We start from the raw sequence: 21,761 nt of genomic DNA, 5'->3' as shown, positions 1-21,761 counted from the left end.
GTTTATTTTATAAGCGTTAAAAAGTTTAAGGTTTCTCAGATACAGTGCTGCCCCCGCAAGACGAACGCAAGAGTGCTGCCCCGCAAGACAAAGAAGAAAGCCCGTAGGGAAATCTCCGGGGACCTCTTTTAAATGCTAGCGGTGGGGAGCAAAGCCTTCCCCCCCCCTCCGGCCTTCAGAAGAGGTCCAGGAAGGCTGGCGGGGGCCGAAAGGCTTTGCTCCCCACCGCCAGCATTTTAAAAGCAGTCCGGGATAGCAGGGAAGCGCTTCCCGCTATCCCGGATGGCTTTTGAAGGCAGGCGGGGGGGAGCAAAGACTTTCGCCCCCCGCCGGCCTTCAGAAGAGGTCGGGGGACAGACTGTCCCCGGACCTAGTCTGAAGGCGTTTTCCATAGGAACGCATTAATTGATTTTTAATGCATTCCTATGGGAAACGGTGCTTCGCAAGACGAAAAACTCGCAAGACGAAAAGACTTGCGGAACAAATTAATTTCATCTTGCGAGGCACCACTGTAATATTCCCGTCAGTTTCTTAACTTTAGTTTCTTTACCAGCCTATACCTTCCTAATACCTTCTGACTGATTATATCAACTGTTTGACTGACTCCTCTTAACATATTCTCTCACTCTCTTACATCAGACTAGCCCAACCCACAGACTTATCCTCTCTCTCTCTTCTCTGACTCCAGACTGACTTCTTAACAACTCTAACTCTAACTCCTCCCCTTGGGTTCCTATTGGTTAATCATTTTACAGGGTCTTTTTAGTGATGGCTCCCCATTTGGGGAATCCCCTTTCCTGGCCAGGTGCATCTATCTCCTTTGTTATTAACTTCCAAGAGGGATTCTGAAAGATTCCTGTTTGGTCAGGGTTTGATGGCTGAAAGATGCTGTTTCTGGCAGCCTTGAGACCTTGTGAGCTTCTAAATTGTTTTCAGATGCTCTCAATTGTTCTTGTTTCTAAAATGTTTTCACTCGTTTTATTTTTATTTTAATTGCATGGTTTCGCTGCGTTCTTGTTGGCCGCCCTGGGCTCCCTCGGGAGGAAGGACAGGACAGAAATGCGATAATAAACAAGGCAGTGTTCAGCTGCTGGAGGCTGTAAATGTCTCTGAACGCCAGGTTTTTGGGAATCACAGAGAGAGAACAGGCCATGGGCCTGATCCAGTACAAGTATTCACATAGAGAGCTTCTCTCACGGACTTATTTCAGGAATGTTTGGACTGCTTGGCTTTGACATATTGAGTTGCACACGTCATTATTATTTGGGCATTGTATATATCGTCTAAGATTCCTTTTGTTGTGTGTATAATTTTTATTAAGTTTTCTCTTTTACAATTTAAAATATTCATTAAACAAAATGTCAGTGATTTCCCTTATTCTCTTTCCATGGTTCAATAAATCCCTGCATATTTTACATAAATTAAACCATTCAGTATTCCATTATTACATCCATCAAAACTTGTTGAATTTATCTTCATGGTGCCAACATTTTCAAGTATACTGTTTCTCCCCCCCCCCCCCCATATATTCAATAAACATTTCCCAATCTTCTTTAAACGTATGTTCTTCATGTTCTCCTATTCTATATGTTAGGTCCACAACCTGTGCATATTCCATCAGTTTAAATTGTCTTTGGTTGGGACTTTGCTCATTTTCCATTTTGGGGCTAACCAAACATGGGCCACAGTAGTGGCATACCTAGCCTTTTTTGACACCTGGGAATTTCCATCTGAATTATCCCCAACAAAAAGGACTCTAGTTTTTCTTGGGGGGGATTATTCCCCAATACTTTTTTACCCTTTTACAGGTCCACATTTAAGATGCCGTGTAATAAATACAAAGTGTTGAAATGCTGTACATGTTGGACCTTGGTTAGCGAGACCTAGAATCAAAGAATCAGAGTTGGAAGGGTCATCTAATCTGACCCCTGGCAATGCAGGAATCTCGACTAAAATATCCATGACAAGTGGCTGTCCAATCTCCCCAGCCAGCCTGGCCGATGAGCAGGGATGATGGGAGTTGTACTTTCAACATGTTGTTGGTCTCCCAGCTTCCATGACCCTCAGGCAGCCTAGCCAATATTCACGGATGATGCTCATTCCAGTGACATCTGCAGGGCACCACATTGGCTACTCTCGAGTAGCAGCTGTGTGCTCCAGAGGTGTTCAGGAAAAGATAGATATCACATATGGGATATCAAGATTATTATTATTAGGATGTGGGTGGCGCTGTGGTCTAATCCACTGAGCCTCTTCGGCTTGCAAATCAGAAGGTCGGCGGTTTGAATCCCCGCAATGGAGTGAGCTCCCGTTGCTCGGTCCCTGCTCTTGCCAACCTAGCAATTCGAAAGCACATCAAAGTGCAAGTAGATAAATAGGTACCGCTCCGGTGGGAAGATAAACGGCGTTTCCGTGCACTGCTCTGGTTCGCCAGAAGTGGCATAGTCATGCTGGCCACATGACCTGGAAGCTGTACGCCGGCTCCCTCAGCCAATAAAGCGAGATGAGTGCAGCAACCCCAGAGTCGTTCGCAAGTGGACCTAATGATCAGGGGTCCTTTTACTTTATTTGATTTTTTATTATTATTATTATTATTATTATTATTATTATCATTTATTATTATTATTATTATTATTATTATTATTATTATTAATTATTATTATTATTACAGTGGTACCTCAGGTTAAGTACTTAATTCGTTCCAGAGGTCCATACTTATCTGAAACTGTTCTTAACCTGAAGCACCACTTTAGCTAATGGGGCCTCCTGCTGCTGCCGCGCCACCGGAGCACGATTTCTGTTCTCTTCCTGAAGCAAAGTTCTTAACCTGAAGCACTATTTCTGGGTTAGCGGAGTGTGTAACCTTAAGTGTATGTAACCTGAAGCGTATGTAACACGAGGTACCACTGTATCATCATCATCATCATTTTATTCCCAAGCCCCTGGGGAACAAAAGATAAAAAATACATTAAAATATCAGTTACAGATAGGTAGCCGTGTTGGTCTGCCATAGTCAAAACAAAAAATTCCTTCCAGTAGCACCTTAAAGACCAACTAAGTTAGTTCTAGGTATCTACCTAGAACTAACTTAGTTGGTCTTTAAGGTGCTACTGGAAGGAATTTTTTGTTTTGATTAAAATATCAGTCATTAAAAACTTCCCTAAACAGGTCTGCCTTCAGATGTCTTCTAAATGTCAATTGTTTATTTCTTTGACATCTGATGAGAGGGCATTCCACAGGGAGGGCGCCACTACCAAGAAGGACCTCTGCCTGGTTTCCTGTAACTTTGCTTCTCGCCGCTGGACCTCAGTATCCGGGCTGAATGATGGGGGTGGAGATGCTCCTTCAGGTATCCTGGACCGAGGCCATTTAGGGCTTTAAAGGTCAGAACCAACACTTTGACCGGGGTTATATGGTCTCGGCGGCCACTCCCAGTCACCAGTCTATCTGCAACATTCTGGATTAGTTGTAGTTTCCAGGTCACCTTCAAAGGTAGCCCCACGTAGAGCGCATTGCAGTAGTCCAAGTGGGAGATAACCAGAGCATGCACCACTCTAGTGAGACAGTCTGCAAGCAGGGAGGGTCTCATCCTGTGTACCAGATGGAGCTGGTAGACAGCTGCCCTGGACGCAAAATTGCGTCTCCATGGACAGCTGTGAGCCCAAAATGACTCCCAGGCTGCACACCTGGTCCTTCAGGAGCCCAGATAGAGCACTACATCAGGAAAGAGTCAAGGGAAGACCTTGCACAGGCCCTGGGCGACGAAGAACTGGTGAAAGAAAGAATTGAGAACTGATGGGTTTCCTATCTGGGTGGCGAATATGCAGCCAAGTGGATAAGATGCCAACAAAGGTCCATATAGTAAAAGCTCTGGTTTTCCCAGTAGTGATGTACGGAAGTGAGAGCTGGACCATAAAGAAGGTTGATCACCAAAGAATGGATGCTTTTGAATTCTGGTGCTGGAGGAGACTCTGGAGAGTCCCATGGACTGCAAGAAGATCAAACCTCTCCATTCTGAAGGAAATCAGCCCTGAGTGCTCACTGGAAGGACAGATCCTGAAGCTGAGGCTCCAATACTTTGGCCACCTCATGAGAAGAGAAGACTCCCTGGAAAAGACCCTGATGTTGGGAAAGATGGAGGGCACAAGGAGAAGGGGACGACGGAGGACGAGATGGTGGGACAGTGTTCTCGAAGCTGCCAGCATGAGTTTGACCAAACTGCGGGAGGCAGTGGAAGACAGGAGTGCTTGGCGTGCTCTGGTCCAGGGGGTCAAGAAGAGTCGGACATGACTAAATGACTAAACAACAACAACAACAACAACAGTCTAGGAATGAGAGGAGGGCCAGGGAGGCAGAGATTGTGTGCATTCCCCGCAACTTTCTTCCGCGACAGTTGTGCAAAACGCTGGGCGGATTCTGAGCCACAAAAATAGCTGGCAGGCTGCAGGTCCCCTAAGCATCTAGAAGCAAACAAGATCTCCCTTCACAGCCCCTGAATGCTCCTCCGAGGCCGCGGATATTCGCACATTCCTCTCCCCTTCCCTCATGTCAGCCAGCTCCAAGCCAGAGAACAGCTGGCATTTGATAACAGTGGGAAATGGAGACGGCAGCTGCGGTTTTACAGGCCCGGCTCCTCGAGTCGGTCACGTTTCAAGGAAATTTCTAAATACCCGCCTCCCCCTCCCGGTCCCAAAACTCCTCCTAATGCCAGCTGAAGCTGCTGTGAAGCATCGCTGCTGCAAATGTCCAGATCAGGGGTTTGGTAAGGGAAACGTACCCTGAGACTTTTTATGAGGTCCGGCTCTGCGATTAGGAAGCAGATTTGAGCTGGCAAGAAAAAGCCACAAATGGTCAATTGTTTAATTTATTAACAGTCTTGAAGATACAGCAATGAACTAGCAGGGCCACCTGTTTGACCCAGCAGAGTCCTTATGTTCTTATGTCAGGGTTCTTCAGCAGATACGTCATTACAGAATCATAGAATTGTAGAATTGGAAGATACCCAGAGAATCATCTAGTGCAGGGGTTGGCAAACTTTTTCAGCAGGGATCCGGTCCACTGTCCCTCAGACCTTGTGGGGGGCCAGACTATGTTTTGGGGGGCAAATGAACAAATTCCCATAAATAACCCAGAGGTGCCTTTTAAATAAAAGTATGTTTCTGAGCACAATTCAAAGTGTTGGTGTTGACCTTTAAAGCCCTAAACGGCCTCGGCCCAGTACGTGGTACCTCGGGCTACATACGCTTCAGGTTACAGTCTCCGCTAATCTAGAAATAGTACCTCGGGTTAAGAACTTTGCTTCAGGATGAGAACAGAAATCGTGCTCCGGCGCCGCGGCGGCAGCGGGAAGCACCATTAGCTAAAGTGGTGCTTCAGGTTAAGAACAGTTTCAGGTTAAGAACAGACCTCCAGAATGAATTAAGTACTTAACCCGAGGTACCACTGTATACCTGAAGGAGCGTCTCCACCCCCATCTTTCCACCAGGGCACTGAGGTCCAGCACCGAGGGCCTTCTGGCGGTTCCCTCACTGCAAGAAGCCAAGTTACAGGGAACCAGGCAGAGGGCCTTCTCGGTAGTGGCGCCCTCCCTGTGGAACTCCCTCCCACCAGATGTCAAAGAGAACAACAACTACCAGACTTTTAGAAGACATCTGAAGGCAGCCCTGTTTAGGGAAGCTTTTAATGCTTGATGCATTACAGTATTTTAATATTTTGTTGGAAGCCACCTAGAGTGGCTGGGGAGACCCTGCCAGATGGGTTGGGTAGAAATAAATTATTATTATTATTATTATTATTATTATTATTATTATTATTATTCAGGTAAGCCACCCCTGACTCTCCCCTCCCTTCTCCACAGCACCAGACGAGCCCCAGTGGCTGCTTACCTGTGTCTAGCAAGCGGCAGGGGCTGGGGGCGGCAGGATGATGAGCGCCGCGCAAAAGGGCTCCAGAGGGGGGCTGGCAGCAACAAAGCCCGAATTGAGCCTGCTTACAATGGCTCAAGTGCTAACACTGCTGCTGCTGCTGGTGCCAACAAAGCCCAGCCCCCTTCCGCTTGGCTCTAGGCAGGGCAGGGAGAAGCCAGGAGGAGGCGCTACTGAACGCACGCGCTGGCGCAGCCCGAATGATCAGATCCACGCTGATCCACGCAGCGATTCCTGGTCCGTGGGGCAGCTCAAGAAGGCAACTGGGTCAGATCTGGCACCCCAGGCCTTAGTTTGCCTACCCATGCAATAGTGCAACTCTCTGCAATACAGGAATATGCAGCTGTTCAATATGGAGTTCGAACCTGCAACCTTGGTATTATGGAATCTGGCATATTCCCACACCGCCTCCCCTGCTCTTTCAGTCCGCAATCAGACATGGGGGGAAGTAGGTGCAGGGCTGGGCTGATTGCCAAAGAGGAGACCCTCTGGCCTCCTTGCTTTTATATCTTTCCAATCTTAAAGGCGCATGGTATCCTCCAGATTGTGCATCCAACGTAGACACAGTTTGTAAAAAAAAGGTAAAGATAAAGGACCCCTGGATGGTTAAGTCCAGTCAAGGGCAACTATGGGGTTGCGCCGCTCATCTCCCTTTCAGGCTAAGGAGCTGGTGTTTGTCCACAGACAGCTTTCCGGGTCCCATGGCTAGCAGGACTAAACCGCTTCTGGCACAACAGAACAGTGTGACGGAAACGAGAGAGCACAGAAACACTGCTTACCTTCCCCGCTGCAGCAGTACCTATTTATCTACTTGCACTGGCGTGCTTTTGAACTGCTAGGTTGGCAGGAGCTGGGACCAAGCAATGGAAGCGCACTCCGTCACAGGGATTCGAACCGCCGACCTTCCAATCAGCAAGCCCAAGAGACTCAGTGGTTGAGACCACAGCGCCACTCGCTTTCACAGTTTGTACCACATGGCAAGAACACACACCGGTCAAGAGCAGGATGCCAGCAGTCAAAAGAGTGACCTTAGAAGGTTTGCAACAACATCACTGTCCGAGAAGGATGTTTTCCCACAGCTTTTCCACAAAGTGCTGGCCTCTCTTTGAACCCAAATTTGGAAAGAGGGGCAGAACAGCACATATCACCCAGCAGGCATGGCATTATCTAAGGAAACAGCCAGCTAACACAAACAAAGTTTGCATGCAACTTCTGACACCAGATCCAAACCCAACTCCGCTTTCTGATAAGGCAGGCTGGCATGCTTGTTTGGTGTCAGAGTGCAAGAGGTTCAAAAACAAATCTAACCTTTTGGCTGTGCAGCTTTAAACGCAAATAAATCAGAACTCTTCTCCAAATTCTGCACCCAGAAGTGTTGGGTTCTGTGACCTGTAATGAGCTGGGCAAATTTTGCATAATTTTGCAGACTTTTCATCATTTGTTTTGCAGCTGTTGCAACATGGGGAAGCCTCGTTCCCTGGAAATGTGCTCAATGAAAGCAAAGTTCTGTGGAGGGCAGATTCCGCACCCGGTGCCAATTCCTTTGTTTGCACACTGCGGTGGTTCCCAAACTGTGGGCGACACCAAGTTATTCGCCTCTGATTCACTTTTTCCCCAAACTCAAAATGCCGCCAAGCGCTGCACCCTTTCTCCAAAGGGGAGTCCTTTTGGCCAGAAAAGGACTGCTTCCTTCCTCTCGGTGGGCAAGCAGCCCACTGACCTAAAGGCCAGGCTCTCCCCTGGAATTTCCCTGCCAAACCCTTCAAAGATATCAACATTTGGCACATACCCACAAACTGCAAAGGCAGAAGGAAATCACCGTATTTTTCACGCTATAAGACGCACCCGACCATAAGACGCACCTAGTTTTAGAGGAGGAAAACAAGAAAAAAAATATTCTGACTCTGCGCAGCGCCTCTCCAGCAAAGCGGGAGGAGAAATGGAAGGGTCTCCGTTTATCCTCCTGCTTCACTAAAGGGGCGCTGCACAGCTCTCCCTCTCTGTGCAGCGCCTCTCCAGCGAAGGGAAGTCAGAACAGCAAGAGGGATCGCTGCACAGCGAAAACAGTGATCCCTCTTGCTGTTCTGGCTTCTGCGATAGCTGCGCAGCCTGCATTCTCTCCATAAGACGCACACACATTTGCCCTTACTTTTTAGGAGGGAAAAGGTGCGTCTTATAGAACGAAAAATACGGTACAATGCTTGGAGGTAGAACCGGACAGCACACCAGTTACTTACTGGTAGAGGTTCTTGACGGACTGCTCACTGCTGGTGACGCTGTGGTACGGCCCTTCCCGGCGCTGATAGTCCCCTCTGCTGAAGCCGACTCTGGCTGGCAGCTCCAGGTGGACGTTGTAGGATTCTTTGGGCCGCGTCCCAAAGAACTGGACCCCATCCTCGGGGTAGAGGAAGAGGGCATAGGCATCCGAATCGCTGTAGGCCAAGACTGCTTGGAAGGTGTTGTGCTGCGGAAGCAAAGTGCAGAGATCCAAAATTAATCCTGTTCAGATCAAAGCAGAGAACGGGCATCAGGTGTGGGGCAGGGGAAAACTAGAGGCATAAAGTGAGCTCCTGGTTGCTCCTTTCCACACGGAGCTGTGTGCCAGTGCCAAACAGCTGATGAGCACTGGCAAGAAAGCCACCCGCCCCCCTCCTTGGGCATGGGGATGCTAGCTTTGAAGTCTGTTTGCAAGAAGCAGTTGGAGATTCAAGTCACTTTCGGCAAACAAGGCATCTTCCCCCTGCAGAGGCCTGGAGCCGGTCGCTCGCCTGCTCATTTGCAAAACTGACACTGGACATTTCAAAACTGGGCATCAAAAGAAATATGACTTCGTAACTTATAAAGTAGCACTATATGCGTTGGCAGCTAAGAAGATTGGGAGAAAAGAACTAGATAAAACAGCGGTCAATTGCAAAGGTGATTCGGACATTTAAGCTGGCACATTCCACCTTGCTATTCTATCGTATGCAACAAATAATTTTTAGGAGACGTGATTGTGGTTTATTGCATCTGCAGTGCCTGGTGTTGCTTTGTTTTTGTTCCCATTGTGAATGATGCCATGGCCTTTGGCTAGTGCAATAAAGTTGATGAGGATGGTGATTAAAAGAAATAGATTGGTTCCTGCATTGCAAGGCCCCTTGGGGCCCTTCCAACTTCATAGTTCTATGAATCTAATTCTGCACCAGATACAGAACACAGCAGTGGCATGGCCCTAGATTATCAGATCAGGGGAGGAGTGGGCTTTGTTGCACAACTCCAGTTAAGGAGTAAAGGTCTGCATGGGCAGATTCCATTTCTTCCGCTCCTCCTTTCCCAGAAGGCTGCTGCTCAAAATGCCCTGTAAAACTGCCCTGTTTGGTATCATTCATCTCCCTCCTGTCTTATCTCCCTGCCTTTTAATCTTGACTCAGCTGCAAGGAGGGGAAATAAATCCGTTTTCCTCCATTGGATTATCTCCCCCTCTGGAGCCGCAAGAGAGATTCCAGTTTTCACCCAAACCAAAAGAAGCTCAAGAGACACAATCGCCGATTCCCAAAAAAGGGAGAAGTTGTGGATTCAAGCTTGCTTGGAAACAGGCCCTCGGACTCAGCCCGGGCACGTGGGTGGAGGCTACTTGTGAAAACCAATGAGGATGACACAGAACTCTGCACATGCTACCAGCTACCTGGTACGCAGGCTGAGACCCTCCCTGCCTGGACTGTCTCGCCAGAGTGGTGCATGCTCTGGTTATCTCCCCCTTGGACTACTGCAATGCACTCTACGTGGGGCTACCTTTGAAGGTGACTCGGAAACTACAATTAATCCAGCGGCAGCTAGACTGGTGACTGGGGGCGGCCGCTGAGACCACATAACACTGGTCTTGAAAGACCTTCATTGGCTCCCAGTACGTTTCCGAGCACAATTCAAAGTGCTGGTGTTGACCTTTAAAGCCCTAAACGGCCTCGGCCCAGTATACCTGAAGGAGCGTCTCCACCCCCATCGTTCTGCCTGGACGCTGAGGTCTAGTGCCGAGGGCCTTCTGGCGGTTCCCTCATTGCGAGAAGCAAAGCTACAGGGTACCAGGCAGAGGGCCTTCTCGGTAGTGGCGCCTGCCTTGTGGAACGCCCTCCCATCAAAGTGATAAATAACTACCTGACATTCAGAAGACATCTTAAGGCAGCCCTGTTCAGGGAAGTTTTTAATCTGTGATATTTTAGTGTATTTTTGGTTTCTATGGAAGCCGCCCAGAGTGGCTGGGGAAACCCAGCCAGATGGGCGGGGTACAAATAATAAATTATTATTATTATTATTACATGCTCAGAGGCACATCTTCCTTGTCCTTAAACCTTCTCCTCCACACACACATTTTCCAAGAGGGATTTCCTTTCCTTTCCCTGTTGACCCCTCCATTCTTTTTCGGGCCCAATCCTTTCCGTTTCCTTATATGCCTCATCGCCTTTTTAGATCAGGCTCTGGTTGAGTTGACCCCTTAAACTACGACCCTTGAGGGCTGTGCCAAATTTAGTAGAGGGAAAAAACCCTGTGTGGCAGAACATCTCTCCCACAGTATTTCAGATGCGTGAGGATTTCCTCTCCTTGGCTATTAGACTGGCACTGTATCCTGTATCCTTTGGGGCGCCTCCTTTAGAGATTCTTTCAACATTCTTTCAACAAGATTCTTTAGAGATTCTTTCTTTCAACAATCCTTTGAAGCTGAGATCTTTCCCACCCAGCAATCATTTTGAAGATGTTTTTAAGGTGCGTTCTCATTTGCCGCTTGCGGCCCTGGGCTCGTTTTGGAGGAAGGAGACAGGATATATATTTGTATGTAAGCAACAATTTATTTCTTTAAAGTATTTATAAGCCGTCCTTCACCCATAAGGAGAGGCTGCTGGGTGAAGCCCATCTAGACCACCATCCTGTCCTCACAGGGGCTGGCCAGATGTTGTGAGAAACCCGCATGCAGGATCTGAGCACAAGGGCAACTCTCCTCTCCTGCGGTTTCCAGCAACTGGGGTTCAGAGGCACTGTGGCCTCCAACCATGGAGACAGAGCAAAACCATCACAGGTGGTTGCCATTGTGATAGGAATTTTGAGGTCTTAGATTTATGTTAAATGTTCATAAGTGTACCAACTGTAGCAGGAACCCCCCCCCCCCAATCATTCTGTTTGTACAAACTTCACACACACTCATACTCACACACTACATACACTACGCTTCTGTTATAAATTCATAGAAAATCAACCATACATCGGATTTGCACTGTTCCACTTTTATTTTACTCCATGAAGGAAGGACTACAAAATGGGGCAGGTTTGATACAGGGCAGCCATAATCCCTTCACCATCCCAGCACATCCACAGGAGCCCTGCGCCGTTGCTATGCCAACCCTGATGGTCCCAGACAGAAGACAATCAAGTTCACAAAGAACTTGCATATGGGAGTGGATTCAGCATGCACTGAAACAAAGGACACTGATCAGATCTTCCCTCTGGGGGCAGGAAACTGCAAACTCCCCTTTGTCTCCTGGAAGTGACTCATGGGGAGGGGGAAAGGAGGAACCAGCCAGGTGACAAGACACTCAGGTTACCACCACAACTCCTCCCTCAACCCCTCCTTTCTGTAATGTATGCATGATGTTTCTGGGGGTGGGCTAGACCTAGAGGAGGGGAATTTCAAAAGTTTTTATAAGACCTTGCATACTATTCTTCTGTGTCTTTCCTCTCACCTGCAAGTGAGGGGAGCACCTTGTCGCGACAGTCTTTCTTCAATAAAGACCAAGCCTACAGGCTGCTGATTTGCTCCAATTTACTCTGGTTGGTGTCTTTACTTTTTGTCCAAGGGAGCCCTCGGATTTTTCCGGTAACACAACCAAGCATGTACATAGATCAGCAGAGGAAGACCAACCTAAAACCATTTTGACCCACACATGAGCAGACGCGGGTTGTGTTCTGCTCATGTTGCAAATAGGACTCCGGAACGGATCCCGTTCGTAACCAGAGGTATCACTGTACCTTTTAACTATGCACAATAGGTAACAAGCCCCGCCTTTGGCCCCACCCACTTGTGCCTCAGGGCCCCTCCCACCTCTGGCATAAGGCCCCCAGGAGGCCGGCCTTGAGGGAATGCAACCCTTGACCTATTAAAGCTTCCCAAGAGGGTAGTTCTCTGCCCCGAGGAGCTTACAATCTGAAATGGCCTGGCGTTATTGTCTGGGGTGCTTCCCGGAGAGGCGGAAGATCGACGTGTCGTGGTTGCCATCTGTTGTAAATAAAAATATGCCCTTTTTTCCCTTATGGGGGTATCCAAGAGCCCATATAGAGTCCTTACATAGGTTCCCTATTGGTAGGAGAAAATAACAGAGGCCAACCAGAGAATATTGAGAAGCAAAGCAGCTAGTAAGCCTGATCTTTATTGATCTGTTGCAACAGGGTGCTCCCCTCACCCGCAGGAAAGGAGGAGGACCCCCCAAAATGCTGTGCAAGGGCTTATAAAGACTTTTGAAATTCCCATCCTCTAGATCAAGACCACCCCTCAGATACATCACAGAAAAGGTGGTCTTGAAACAGAAATTTCAGTATTGTTTTTCTCCTGTTGCTTGTTTATTTCCTGTCTGACAGGTTACTTGATTGGATTGCCTGAGGAGCCTGGCCAGTCTTTTGTAATGATAAGGCTCACACCCTTATTCCAACACAGACATACCCTTAAGACAGGATTTGTGAAGGAAGAGACAATGGGGAGGCTTTTCCATTTTGACCTTGCAGAGAAAACATTTGCTCAGTTTAGGAATCAAAATGGTTCCAGGTTGGTCTTCCTGTGCTGATCTACGTATGTGCGGTTATGAACATTACCATATATCTAAGACCATAAAATTCCTATCATAGACGTCACCTTTCCTCAGGGAGAGAGTCTCTCAGGAAGCACACGGCCTCCTCCTTCACCGATAACCTCGTGTTTCCTGAGCAAGCACCTTTTGCACCCAAAAAGACCTTCGTGCTAGAGGGCATCGGCGTTATTGCGGGGCCGGAAGGCAGTGCCTGAGGCCGTCGTGGCCGCATGTCCAAATATGTGCCTGGAGATCTGGAATGCAGAAACTATGGACATCCGCGCTCCAGCTGATAAGGATTTCAGCAAGAGCCTTTGGGGGATTTTCCTCTCAAACTCCAAAAAAAAAAAAGATCTTTGCAAATGTTAAGTAAACAAATAAAAAAGATAGTATTGTTGGACGTAGCCAAGGGCTGAGTTCTGGCTCTGATGAAGCCATGGCTTTGTCAGAATGAAAAAGAAGTGGAAAAAGAGAGGGGGGAAATCTCAAAATGGGTAGCAACCAATTTCACAGCATTCCCTTGAAAATAACTCAGATGTTCCTGACACAAGCTTTCCTCCAGAAGTGGTCGTGTTTGGCAAACTGAGACAAGCTGTCATTTCTATTGAGCTGCTTAGCTTCAGATAAAGAGGCGGCCTCACCAGCCCAAGAGCAAATCCAGCCTTTGGTCTATCTAAGCAGATCTGAAGAAGTGTGCATGCACACGAAAGCTCATACCAAGAACTAACTTAGTTGGTCTTTAAGGTGCTACTGGAAGGAATTTTTTTGATTAAGCAGATAGTGTCTGCTCTGGCTGGTAGCAGCCCTGCAGAGCCTAAGGCCCAAGATTTTTGCTTCTGAGTAACAGCCACTGGAAACCACAGGTGTGAAGAGTTCTTCTTGATCCAGCAGGCTGTTGTTTTATGAAGAAGAAATTCCTCTTTTGTATTTTTGGCTAATGTTTCTTTTATTTTGCTTTCTTTATTTTCTCTTTCTCGCTCTTTCCTCTCCTTATTCCCATGGTTCCTTTCTTTCCTTCTTCTGTTTTTGTTCTGCATCTTTTAGAGCTGCAATTTTACTATGTTATGGGACAATCACAATTAAAAAACGTATTATTATTTTAATAAAAAAAACACTCAAAGAGGTTGACGAAAAAGATAAAGCGATAAAATGGTCACCCAGAAAAACTAACAGCAAAAATTTAAGACTTGCAGGAAGCTTAAGATGACAAGAGACTAAAAGCAGATTAAAACTCACGCCAAGTTTCTAAACATACAAAAGTTTAAAAACTAAAATGGAATAGCACTCACATTAACTTTCTAAGCATCTGGGTGGGCTCGTCTGAACAAAAATGTTTTTCGCAGTCGCCGAAAAGAGTACAGTGGTACCTCAGGTTAAGTACTTAATTCTTTCCGGAGGTCTGTTCTTAGCCTGAAACTGTTCTTAACCTGAAGCACCACTTTAGCTAATGGGGCCTCCCGCTGCCGCCGCGCCGCCAGAGCACGATTTCTGTTCTCATCCTGAAGCAAAGTTCTTAACCTGAAGCACTATTTCTGGGTTAGCAGAGTCTGTAACCTGAAGTGTATGTAACCTGAAGCGTATGTAACCTGAGGTACCACTGTACAGTGAAGATGCCTGCCTGATTATCAAGAGGCAAGGAGTTCCAAAGGACATGATCTGCCGGGAATCTCTGGCCCGTGCCTACTTGCAATGCCTGGCATTTCCCCCCATTCATTTCAGCAGTTTGCAAAGGAGAGCATTCCTGTGGATTCTTCCCTTAAGCAAACGAACAAACTGAGCACAGTGTACAACAAATGAGTCTCGTTGCACAAGGACTTCCGCATACACAATGGGGTTTCCCCCCCTTCCCCCTGTGCACCCCAAAATTGTCTCGGGGGGGGTGTCATAAGAAACCCCAGAACGGCAATGCAGTGGAGAGGAGATGGGGGGTTGTCCCATCTGGCAAGCGGAAATGACAGAACGGTGGCCTCAGCGCAAAGCTGGAGGTTTGCATCTAAACACGCAGGATTAAGCCCACAATTAAATGGGAAATCTGACAGATAACAGTGTTCCGGTGGGGTCAAGTGTCAAAGGGCAAGGGCAAAGGTCAGGTTGACTTGCTTGTTCCTAAGCCGCCCTCAATAGACCCAACATTTGTTCAAACAGAGGCAGAGGGCAAATTCTGCCAACCCAAATCCTGTTTCCTCAACTCCAGAGGGCGGCTGAGACCCAAATCTTCAACGCAGAATCTCTGGCAGCCAACGCCAGTGGAACGCCAGTGTGGTGTAGTGGTTAAGAGTGGGAGACTCGTAATCTGGGGAACGGGGTTCGCGTCTCCGCACCTCCACATGCAGCTGCTGGGTGACCTTGGGCCAGTCACACTTCTCTGAAGTCTCTCAGCCCCACTCACCTCACAGAGTGTTTGTTGTGGGGGAGGAAGGGAAAGGAGAATGTTAGCCGCTTTGAGACTCCTTAAAGGGAGTGAAAGGCGGGATATCAAATCCAAACACTTCTTCTTCTTCTTCTTCCTTGCAGGTTTATAAGCAGAGCTTGGGATGCCTTCTATCATGGATGCTTTAGCTGAGATTCCTGCACTGCTCTGGGGTTGGACTAGATGACCCTTGGTGCCCTCCCAACTCTATGATTCTTTCTCTCACCCTGTGGTCTTTGACAGGAAGAGACAGCCTGGCGCTCTGAGGATCTGGGGGGTCAGAAGGCGAACAATTCTGCAACCATCTGGGGTGAGGGAGCTCACATTGGCTACCTCCACTTTCGCATGTTCCCTGGCATTTAAAAACACAACAGAACGCCAGGGTTATACGACATAGGAAGCTGCCTGATGCTGAGCCAGACCACTTGCCATATACCCCAGTGTTGCACGCACTGACTGGCAGCTCCAGAGTTTCTGGCATGGGACATTCACAGTCCAACCTGATGGTGATAGGGACTGAACCAATATATTAACACACACTGTGTGTGTGTGTGTGTGTGTGTGGCTTTAATTCTATTCGTTTTGGCTCCCGAACGCTGAAAACCCGGAACGTTTTTGAACATTTTTCGGAAGCCGAATGTCCAACATGGCTTCCGCTTGAGTGCAGGAAGCTCCAGCAGCCAATCGGAAGCCACGCCTTGGTTTTCAAACATTTCGGAAGTCTAATGGACTTTTGGAACAGATTACGTTCGAGAACCAAGGTACGACTGTAAATGTTCTAAGCATTTTGCATTATATCTGTGTCGATTTAATTTGTGTAAGCCACCTAGAGGCTCGGTTTGGGAAGAAGGTGGGATAGAAATAACAATAACAAACAAACAACAGGACTTTTTGTATGCAAACCAGAGGCACCCCCACTGAGTTACAGCCCTTTCGTGTTATTTTTAAATGTGCGCAAATCGATTTAAAAATAGATATCTGCAGACCTACCTCGTTACAGGAATGCCATTAGGGCCTTGATTTCCATGCGTGGCGGAAAATCTGAAACATGCCTTTCGTTCCCAACAGACACGGGAATGAATCATTCACAGAGATATCCCCCACCCACCCAACAAAACAACGCGGAGGTTAAAACGGTTAACAAAACAAAAGCAGTCAGACTTTCCCAAAACGGAAAGCCCTTTTTGCCTTTTCCTAGGCAGCTGCCTCTAGTAGTGATGTATGGAAGTGAGAGCTAGACCATAAAAAAGGCTGATCGCCAAAGAATGGATGCTTTTGAATTCTGGTGCTGGAGGAGACTCTTGAGAGTCCCATGGACTGCAAGAAGATCCAACCTCTCCATTCTGAAGGAAATCAGCCCTGAGTGCTCACTGGAAGGACAGATCCTGAAGCTGAGGCTCCAAGACTTTGGCCACCTCATGAGAAGAGAAGACTCCCTGGAAAAGACCCTGATGTTGGGAAAGATGGAGGGCACAAGGAGAAGGGGACGACAGAGGACGAGATGGTGGGACAGTGTTCTCTAAGCTACCAGCATGGGTTTGACCAAACTGCGGGAGGCAGTGGAAGACAGGAGTGCCTGGCGTGCTCTGGTCCAGGGGGTCACGAAGAGGCAGACACGACTAATCGACTAAACAACAACAACAGTTAAAGCTACAGTTTCCCCAGTAGTGATGTATGGAAGTGAGAGCTGGAGCATAAAGAAGGCTGATTGCCAAAGAATGGATGCTTTTGAATTCTGGTGCTGGAGGAGACTCTTGAGAGTCCCATGGACTGCAAGAAGATCAAACGTATCCATTCTTAGTCGGACACGACTAAACAACAACAAGGCAGCTGCCTTAAACTGAGTCAGACAGCTGAGCTGTCTAGTTCAGCACTGACCGGCAGCCTCCCTCCAGGGTTTCAAAGAGCACTGAGTGCTGCTAGCTCCGGGACTTGTGCTACCAGGAAGAGTTGCTGGGATCACTAAGCCTGAACGCCGGAGCAGTCCTCGCTTCCTTGAATACAGAGTTAACTTCACTGACACCATGTGATTTATTGCTGACCTGATTAGATGGTCGGTGGTTCGAATCCCCGTGACAGGGTGAGCTCCCGTTGCTCAGTCCCTGCTCCTGCCAACCTAGCAGTTCGAAAGCACGTCAAGTGCAAGTAGATAAATAGGTACCGCTCCGGCGGGAAGGTAAACAGCATTTCTGTGCACTGCTCTGGTTCGCCAGAAGCGGCTTAGTCACGCTGGCCACATGACCCGGAAGCTGTACGCCGGCTCCCTCGGCCAATAAAGCGAGATGAACGCCGCAACCCCAGAGTCGGTCACGACTGGACCTAATGGTCAGGGGTCCCTTTACCTTTACTAAACCCTGACAGTAAGAGACGCACAAACCACGCACCCTCACCTGGTTCTTACTATGCAGAAGGGCAGGGATATGTATGTAGCTGCTTTGAATCCCTTCTCTGTCTTGAATCCGTTATCTTGGACATTATTGCCTAAAAAAAAAAATTATGCTGGGGAAAAAAGAGAGAAATTGCCAGAAATGCAGACGTCACAAACCATCGCCTCACCTGCTTGGAAGGCTCCGAGTTCCGGCTGACTTCTTCGTAGGCCCCCACGTTCTCCCAGGTAGCGATGAAGGTGTGGCGTGGGGCAAACCCGTTCGCGCTGGGGAATCCAGCCTGGATTAGCTGGGCGGCCCGATCTGTCACCTCCCTGGAGTCGTCCAGGCGGTAATAGATTTTGCCCCTCCCACCGCTGGTGTCGATGTCCGACAGGAAAGGAGCAACCGCGGGGAAGTCCGTGGGGAAATCATCGTCCACATACTGGGTCTCTCTAGGGAAGTCCTGGGTGGAAATGATCCCATTGGTCCCAACCTGTGAGGGAGCCAGGTCAAAGAAGAATGAATAAAGTGACCAAATATCAAACGCAGTGGAAGACTAAAGGTTTGTACGGTTCTCATCATAAATTTTTATTTAGTTTTACAAATTAAAAGTGACATTCAAAATCATAAATCATAGAAAGATAAACCAAGAATCAATTGAATCTCTGGAATTTCCCCCACCCCTCCATCACTAATCTTTTTTCACTGCATATTTTAAGTCACTCCATTTTTAAAAAAATATTCCATGCACTCCTAGTTCTTGTTACATTATAAAGGTAAAGGAAAAGGGACCCCTGACCATTAGGTCCAGTTGTGGCCGACTCTGGGGTTGCGGCGCTCATCTCGCTTTACTGGCCGAGGGAGCCGGCGTACAGCTTCCGGGTCATGTGGCCAGCATGACTAAGCCACTTCTGGCGAACCAGAGCAGCACACGGAAATGCCGTTTATCTTCCTGCCGGAGCGGTACCTATTTATCTACTTGCACTTTGACGTGCTTTCGAACTGTTAGATTGGCAGGAGCAGGGACCGAGCAATGGGAGCTCACCCCGTCGCGGGGATTCGAACCGCCGACCTTCTGATCGGCAAGCCCGCGTCCCTGTTACATTATAAGTGTTATTTAAATCCTGCTTAGGAGCTCAACTGTTTCCAGTGGTCTCCAAGGTAAGTTATATAAATTCCCCCCATTCTTTATTGAAATTCTGTTCTTCCTGGTTTCTGATTTCCCCAGTCATTTCCGCCATCTCCACATAGTCCATCAGTTTGATCTTCCATTCCTCTCTGGGGGGAACTTTTCCTTCCTTCCATCTCTGGGCTAACTGTTTGTACAGTTCTGGTTTCCTCACCTCAAAAGGATACGGTAGAGTTGGAAAAGGTTCAGAAAATGGCAACCAAAATGGTGGAGGGGACAGAGCAACTGCCCTATGAGGAATGGTTGCAGCATTTAGGACTTTTTGGTTTAAAGGAAAGGCAAGTTAAGGAGCAACATGATAGAATTTTACAGAATGGAGAGAGAAAAAGCTTCCCTCCCTCTCGTGTAACACGATAACTTGTGGACATCCAATGAATGTTGGAAGATTTGGGGCAGAGAAAAGATACGTCTTTACACAGCGCAGAGTTAAACCCTGGAACTCCCTGCCACATGAGGCAGTGATGGACCCCGACCTTTAGATGGCTTTAAAAGAGGATTGGGCAAATTTATGCATTAAGTGAATCACAGGCATCTAATTGCTTACTCGTAGCTGGATGGAGAAATGTAAGGAAGATTTAGGTCCCAGTTGCCGGAGAGATAATCAGGGAAATTAATACTGACTGGCCTGTGGAATGAGATCAGTTGGTGTCACCACTAGGGAAAGTTTGGGGTGGGACAGCCTTCTCCATGGTGACTCCCAGATTCTGAGCTCCTTCCCTTGGGAAATGCTGCTGTCCTCCTCGTTACAATCATACCTCGGGTTACAGATGCTTCAAGTTGCGTTTTTTCAGGTTGCGGACTGCCGCAAACCGGAAGGGGTTACTTCTGGGTTTCGGTGGTCGCGCATGTGCAGAAGTGCTAAATCACACTTTGCGCATGTGCAGAAGCACTGAATCGCAACCCGAGCATGCGCAGACATGCCGCTGTGGGTTGCAAACGTGCATCCCGCACGGATCATGTTCGCAACCCGAGCATCCACTGTACTCCCTTTTATGCACCAGTTTTGGGCTTATTTTATTCATCTGAGCCTTCGGGGATTTAGCATCCCCGGGACCCAGCAATTGCAAATGTTAGATTGCAGTTTTTAATGCAATTGTGAAATATTTTTGCGATAGATTTTACTGCATGATAAACTGCCTTGAGCTCCCAGATGGGAGGAGGGCTAGGTACAAAAATAAAATAATACGTCCGTATAGTGCTTAAAAACTCCACTTGCAAGCAGCCCATAAAAATAACCAGAGCATTCTGCAGGAATCCTTAAAACAACCCTGCAAGGAAAATTCCCCAGATTAAGTGGGAGGCAGCTAGGAAAGTGGAGGTTTGCTCAAGACTGCCTGGTGAGTTTACAACCGTGGACAAGAATGGAGCCTGGGAACTTCCAGGCTCAACAATAACAACCTTACTCACAAGGAAACTGTGTGTCTGCTTCTGCCACAGGAGGCTGTAGGCAGACTGCTGCCTTTCAGCCTCAGTTTCTCATCCATAAAATGGGAGCAGCACCAACTCACTATCAAGGTTAAGAAAACACATCTGCAAATGAAAAGCTGTTGATTTTATTTCCTTTTAGTTATTAAAATCTAGTTGGGTTTCGTTTGCATTTTTTTCTATTTTTCAAATAAGTAGATGTGGAGAGATGTGGCAGAATTTGACCGTTAGCCTTCAATAGGTGGATCAGGACCAGCTGCCAGCTCAAAGCCGGACCCAAAGTGGATCACCACAGCAGCACAACCACCCTACATTTAAACAGGGTTGTGCTTGCAGCAGAGCATCAAAATTAATTGACCCACGTTTGCTATGTCTGTCTGTTTCAATGCAGCTACTCTGAGCAGGGGGAGCATTGAATACCCCCAACTGCATTGGGGGAGGGTCTCAAGGCAGGTCCTTGGTTTGCAAAGGCCAAAAGGCCACTCAGCTAAATGGATGTGTCATCGCTGGAGAGGATTTGGCGACAGAGATCCTGCAACGTGTGTCGAGGGACGGAGCGCCGGCTTGGAAAAAGACATTAGGAAAGGGACACACAGAGTTCTTATTGAGTGCCCAGGAATGTCCTGGGCAAACAGATGCCCGGCCAAGGACCCCTCCCTCCCTCTGGCATCTGGCACAGCTCTGGGCTGGCTCAGCAGGGTGGTGGTGCCATGAGGGGGGTGAGTCCTCGGCTTCTCTAGGGCTGGCACCATCCTCCAACCAGGAGCCTGACACCAGCCTTTGCCAAGCTGGTGCCCTCCAGATGTTGATGGGTGACAACTCCTATCCGCCCCGGATGGCACATCTGGAGGGCACGAGAAAGCCCCGTCAGTCCCCAACATCTGGAGGGCACAGACAACACCCAAACGCCCTGCCCACCAAAATCCGGAGGGTACAGCGCCATCCGAAACACCTGGAGGGCACAACCCCCATCAGCCCCGCCCAACATCTGCAGGGCGCATCCATCCCCGTCCCGTCCAACAAGATCTGTGGGGCACCCGCTGGGCGAAGGCTGCCCTAGACGAATGCCCTGCTCCTCTCCCCCCAAGTCCCCCGATCTCTCTCTCTGGGGCGTCGGACTTACATAGACCTGGCTGAATCGGGTCTCGTAGTAGAGCAGCGGGCTGGGCAGCTGCACGGGAGCCGAGGTCTCGTCGTCGCCGTCGGGCAGCTGCCGGTCGCCGCGCGGGGGCCCGAAGGGGAAGAGCTGCGCTCGGGGCAGGGCAGCCCCCCAACCCGGCAGCTGCAGGAGGAGGAAGAGCCCGGGCAGCGCGGCTTCCCCCAGCATGGCCCTCGCAATGGACTTGCTCCGGGAGGAGGAGGAGGAGGAAGGGGAAGCGGGCGGGGCGGGCGCAGCTCCGGAGCGGGAGGCGCGAAGCCCACGGCCGCCCCCTCGAGTCCCGGCAGCTGGCCCAGGGCAGGGCGGGGCCGGAGGCGCCTCTCCCGCCTCTCCATTGGCTGCCCGGAGCCCGGGCAGCGGCCAATCAAGCCCTCCTGGACTAGAGAGGATGCCAGTAAACCCCCCCCCCACTCCACCCCCCGACGGCAACATCTGGAGCTCGTTAGAGGCTCAGCGGGCGCAGCTGCTGCAGCGCCGCT

At 48.7% G+C, this 21,761-nt stretch overlaps 1 protein-coding gene across 1 annotated transcript in view; it reads right to left on the bottom strand.

Moving 5' to 3' along the window:
- NID2 (nidogen 2) overlaps positions 1-21,561 on the bottom strand; it is an 83,136-nt gene extending 61,575 nt beyond the window's left edge. The window contains exons 1-3 of the mRNA XM_083731144.1: positions 21,247-21,561; positions 17,697-18,002; positions 8,162-8,388 (exon numbers count right to left, since the gene is read on the bottom strand). Of these exons, the coding sequence (XP_083587270.1) occupies positions 8,162-8,388; positions 17,697-18,002; positions 21,247-21,450 (737 nt within the window). The 5' untranslated portion in view covers positions 21,451-21,561. The remainder of the gene's footprint in view (positions 1-8,161; positions 8,389-17,696; positions 18,003-21,246) is intronic.
- Positions 21,562-21,761: the final 200 nt, after the last annotated feature.

This window comes from Podarcis gaigeae, assembly GCF_964106915.1.
Source record: "Podarcis gaigeae genome assembly, chromosome: 1".
NCBI classification, from domain to species: domain Eukaryota; kingdom Metazoa; phylum Chordata; class Lepidosauria; order Squamata; family Lacertidae; genus Podarcis; species Podarcis gaigeae.
This window is presented reverse-complemented; position numbering and strand designations above follow the sequence as displayed.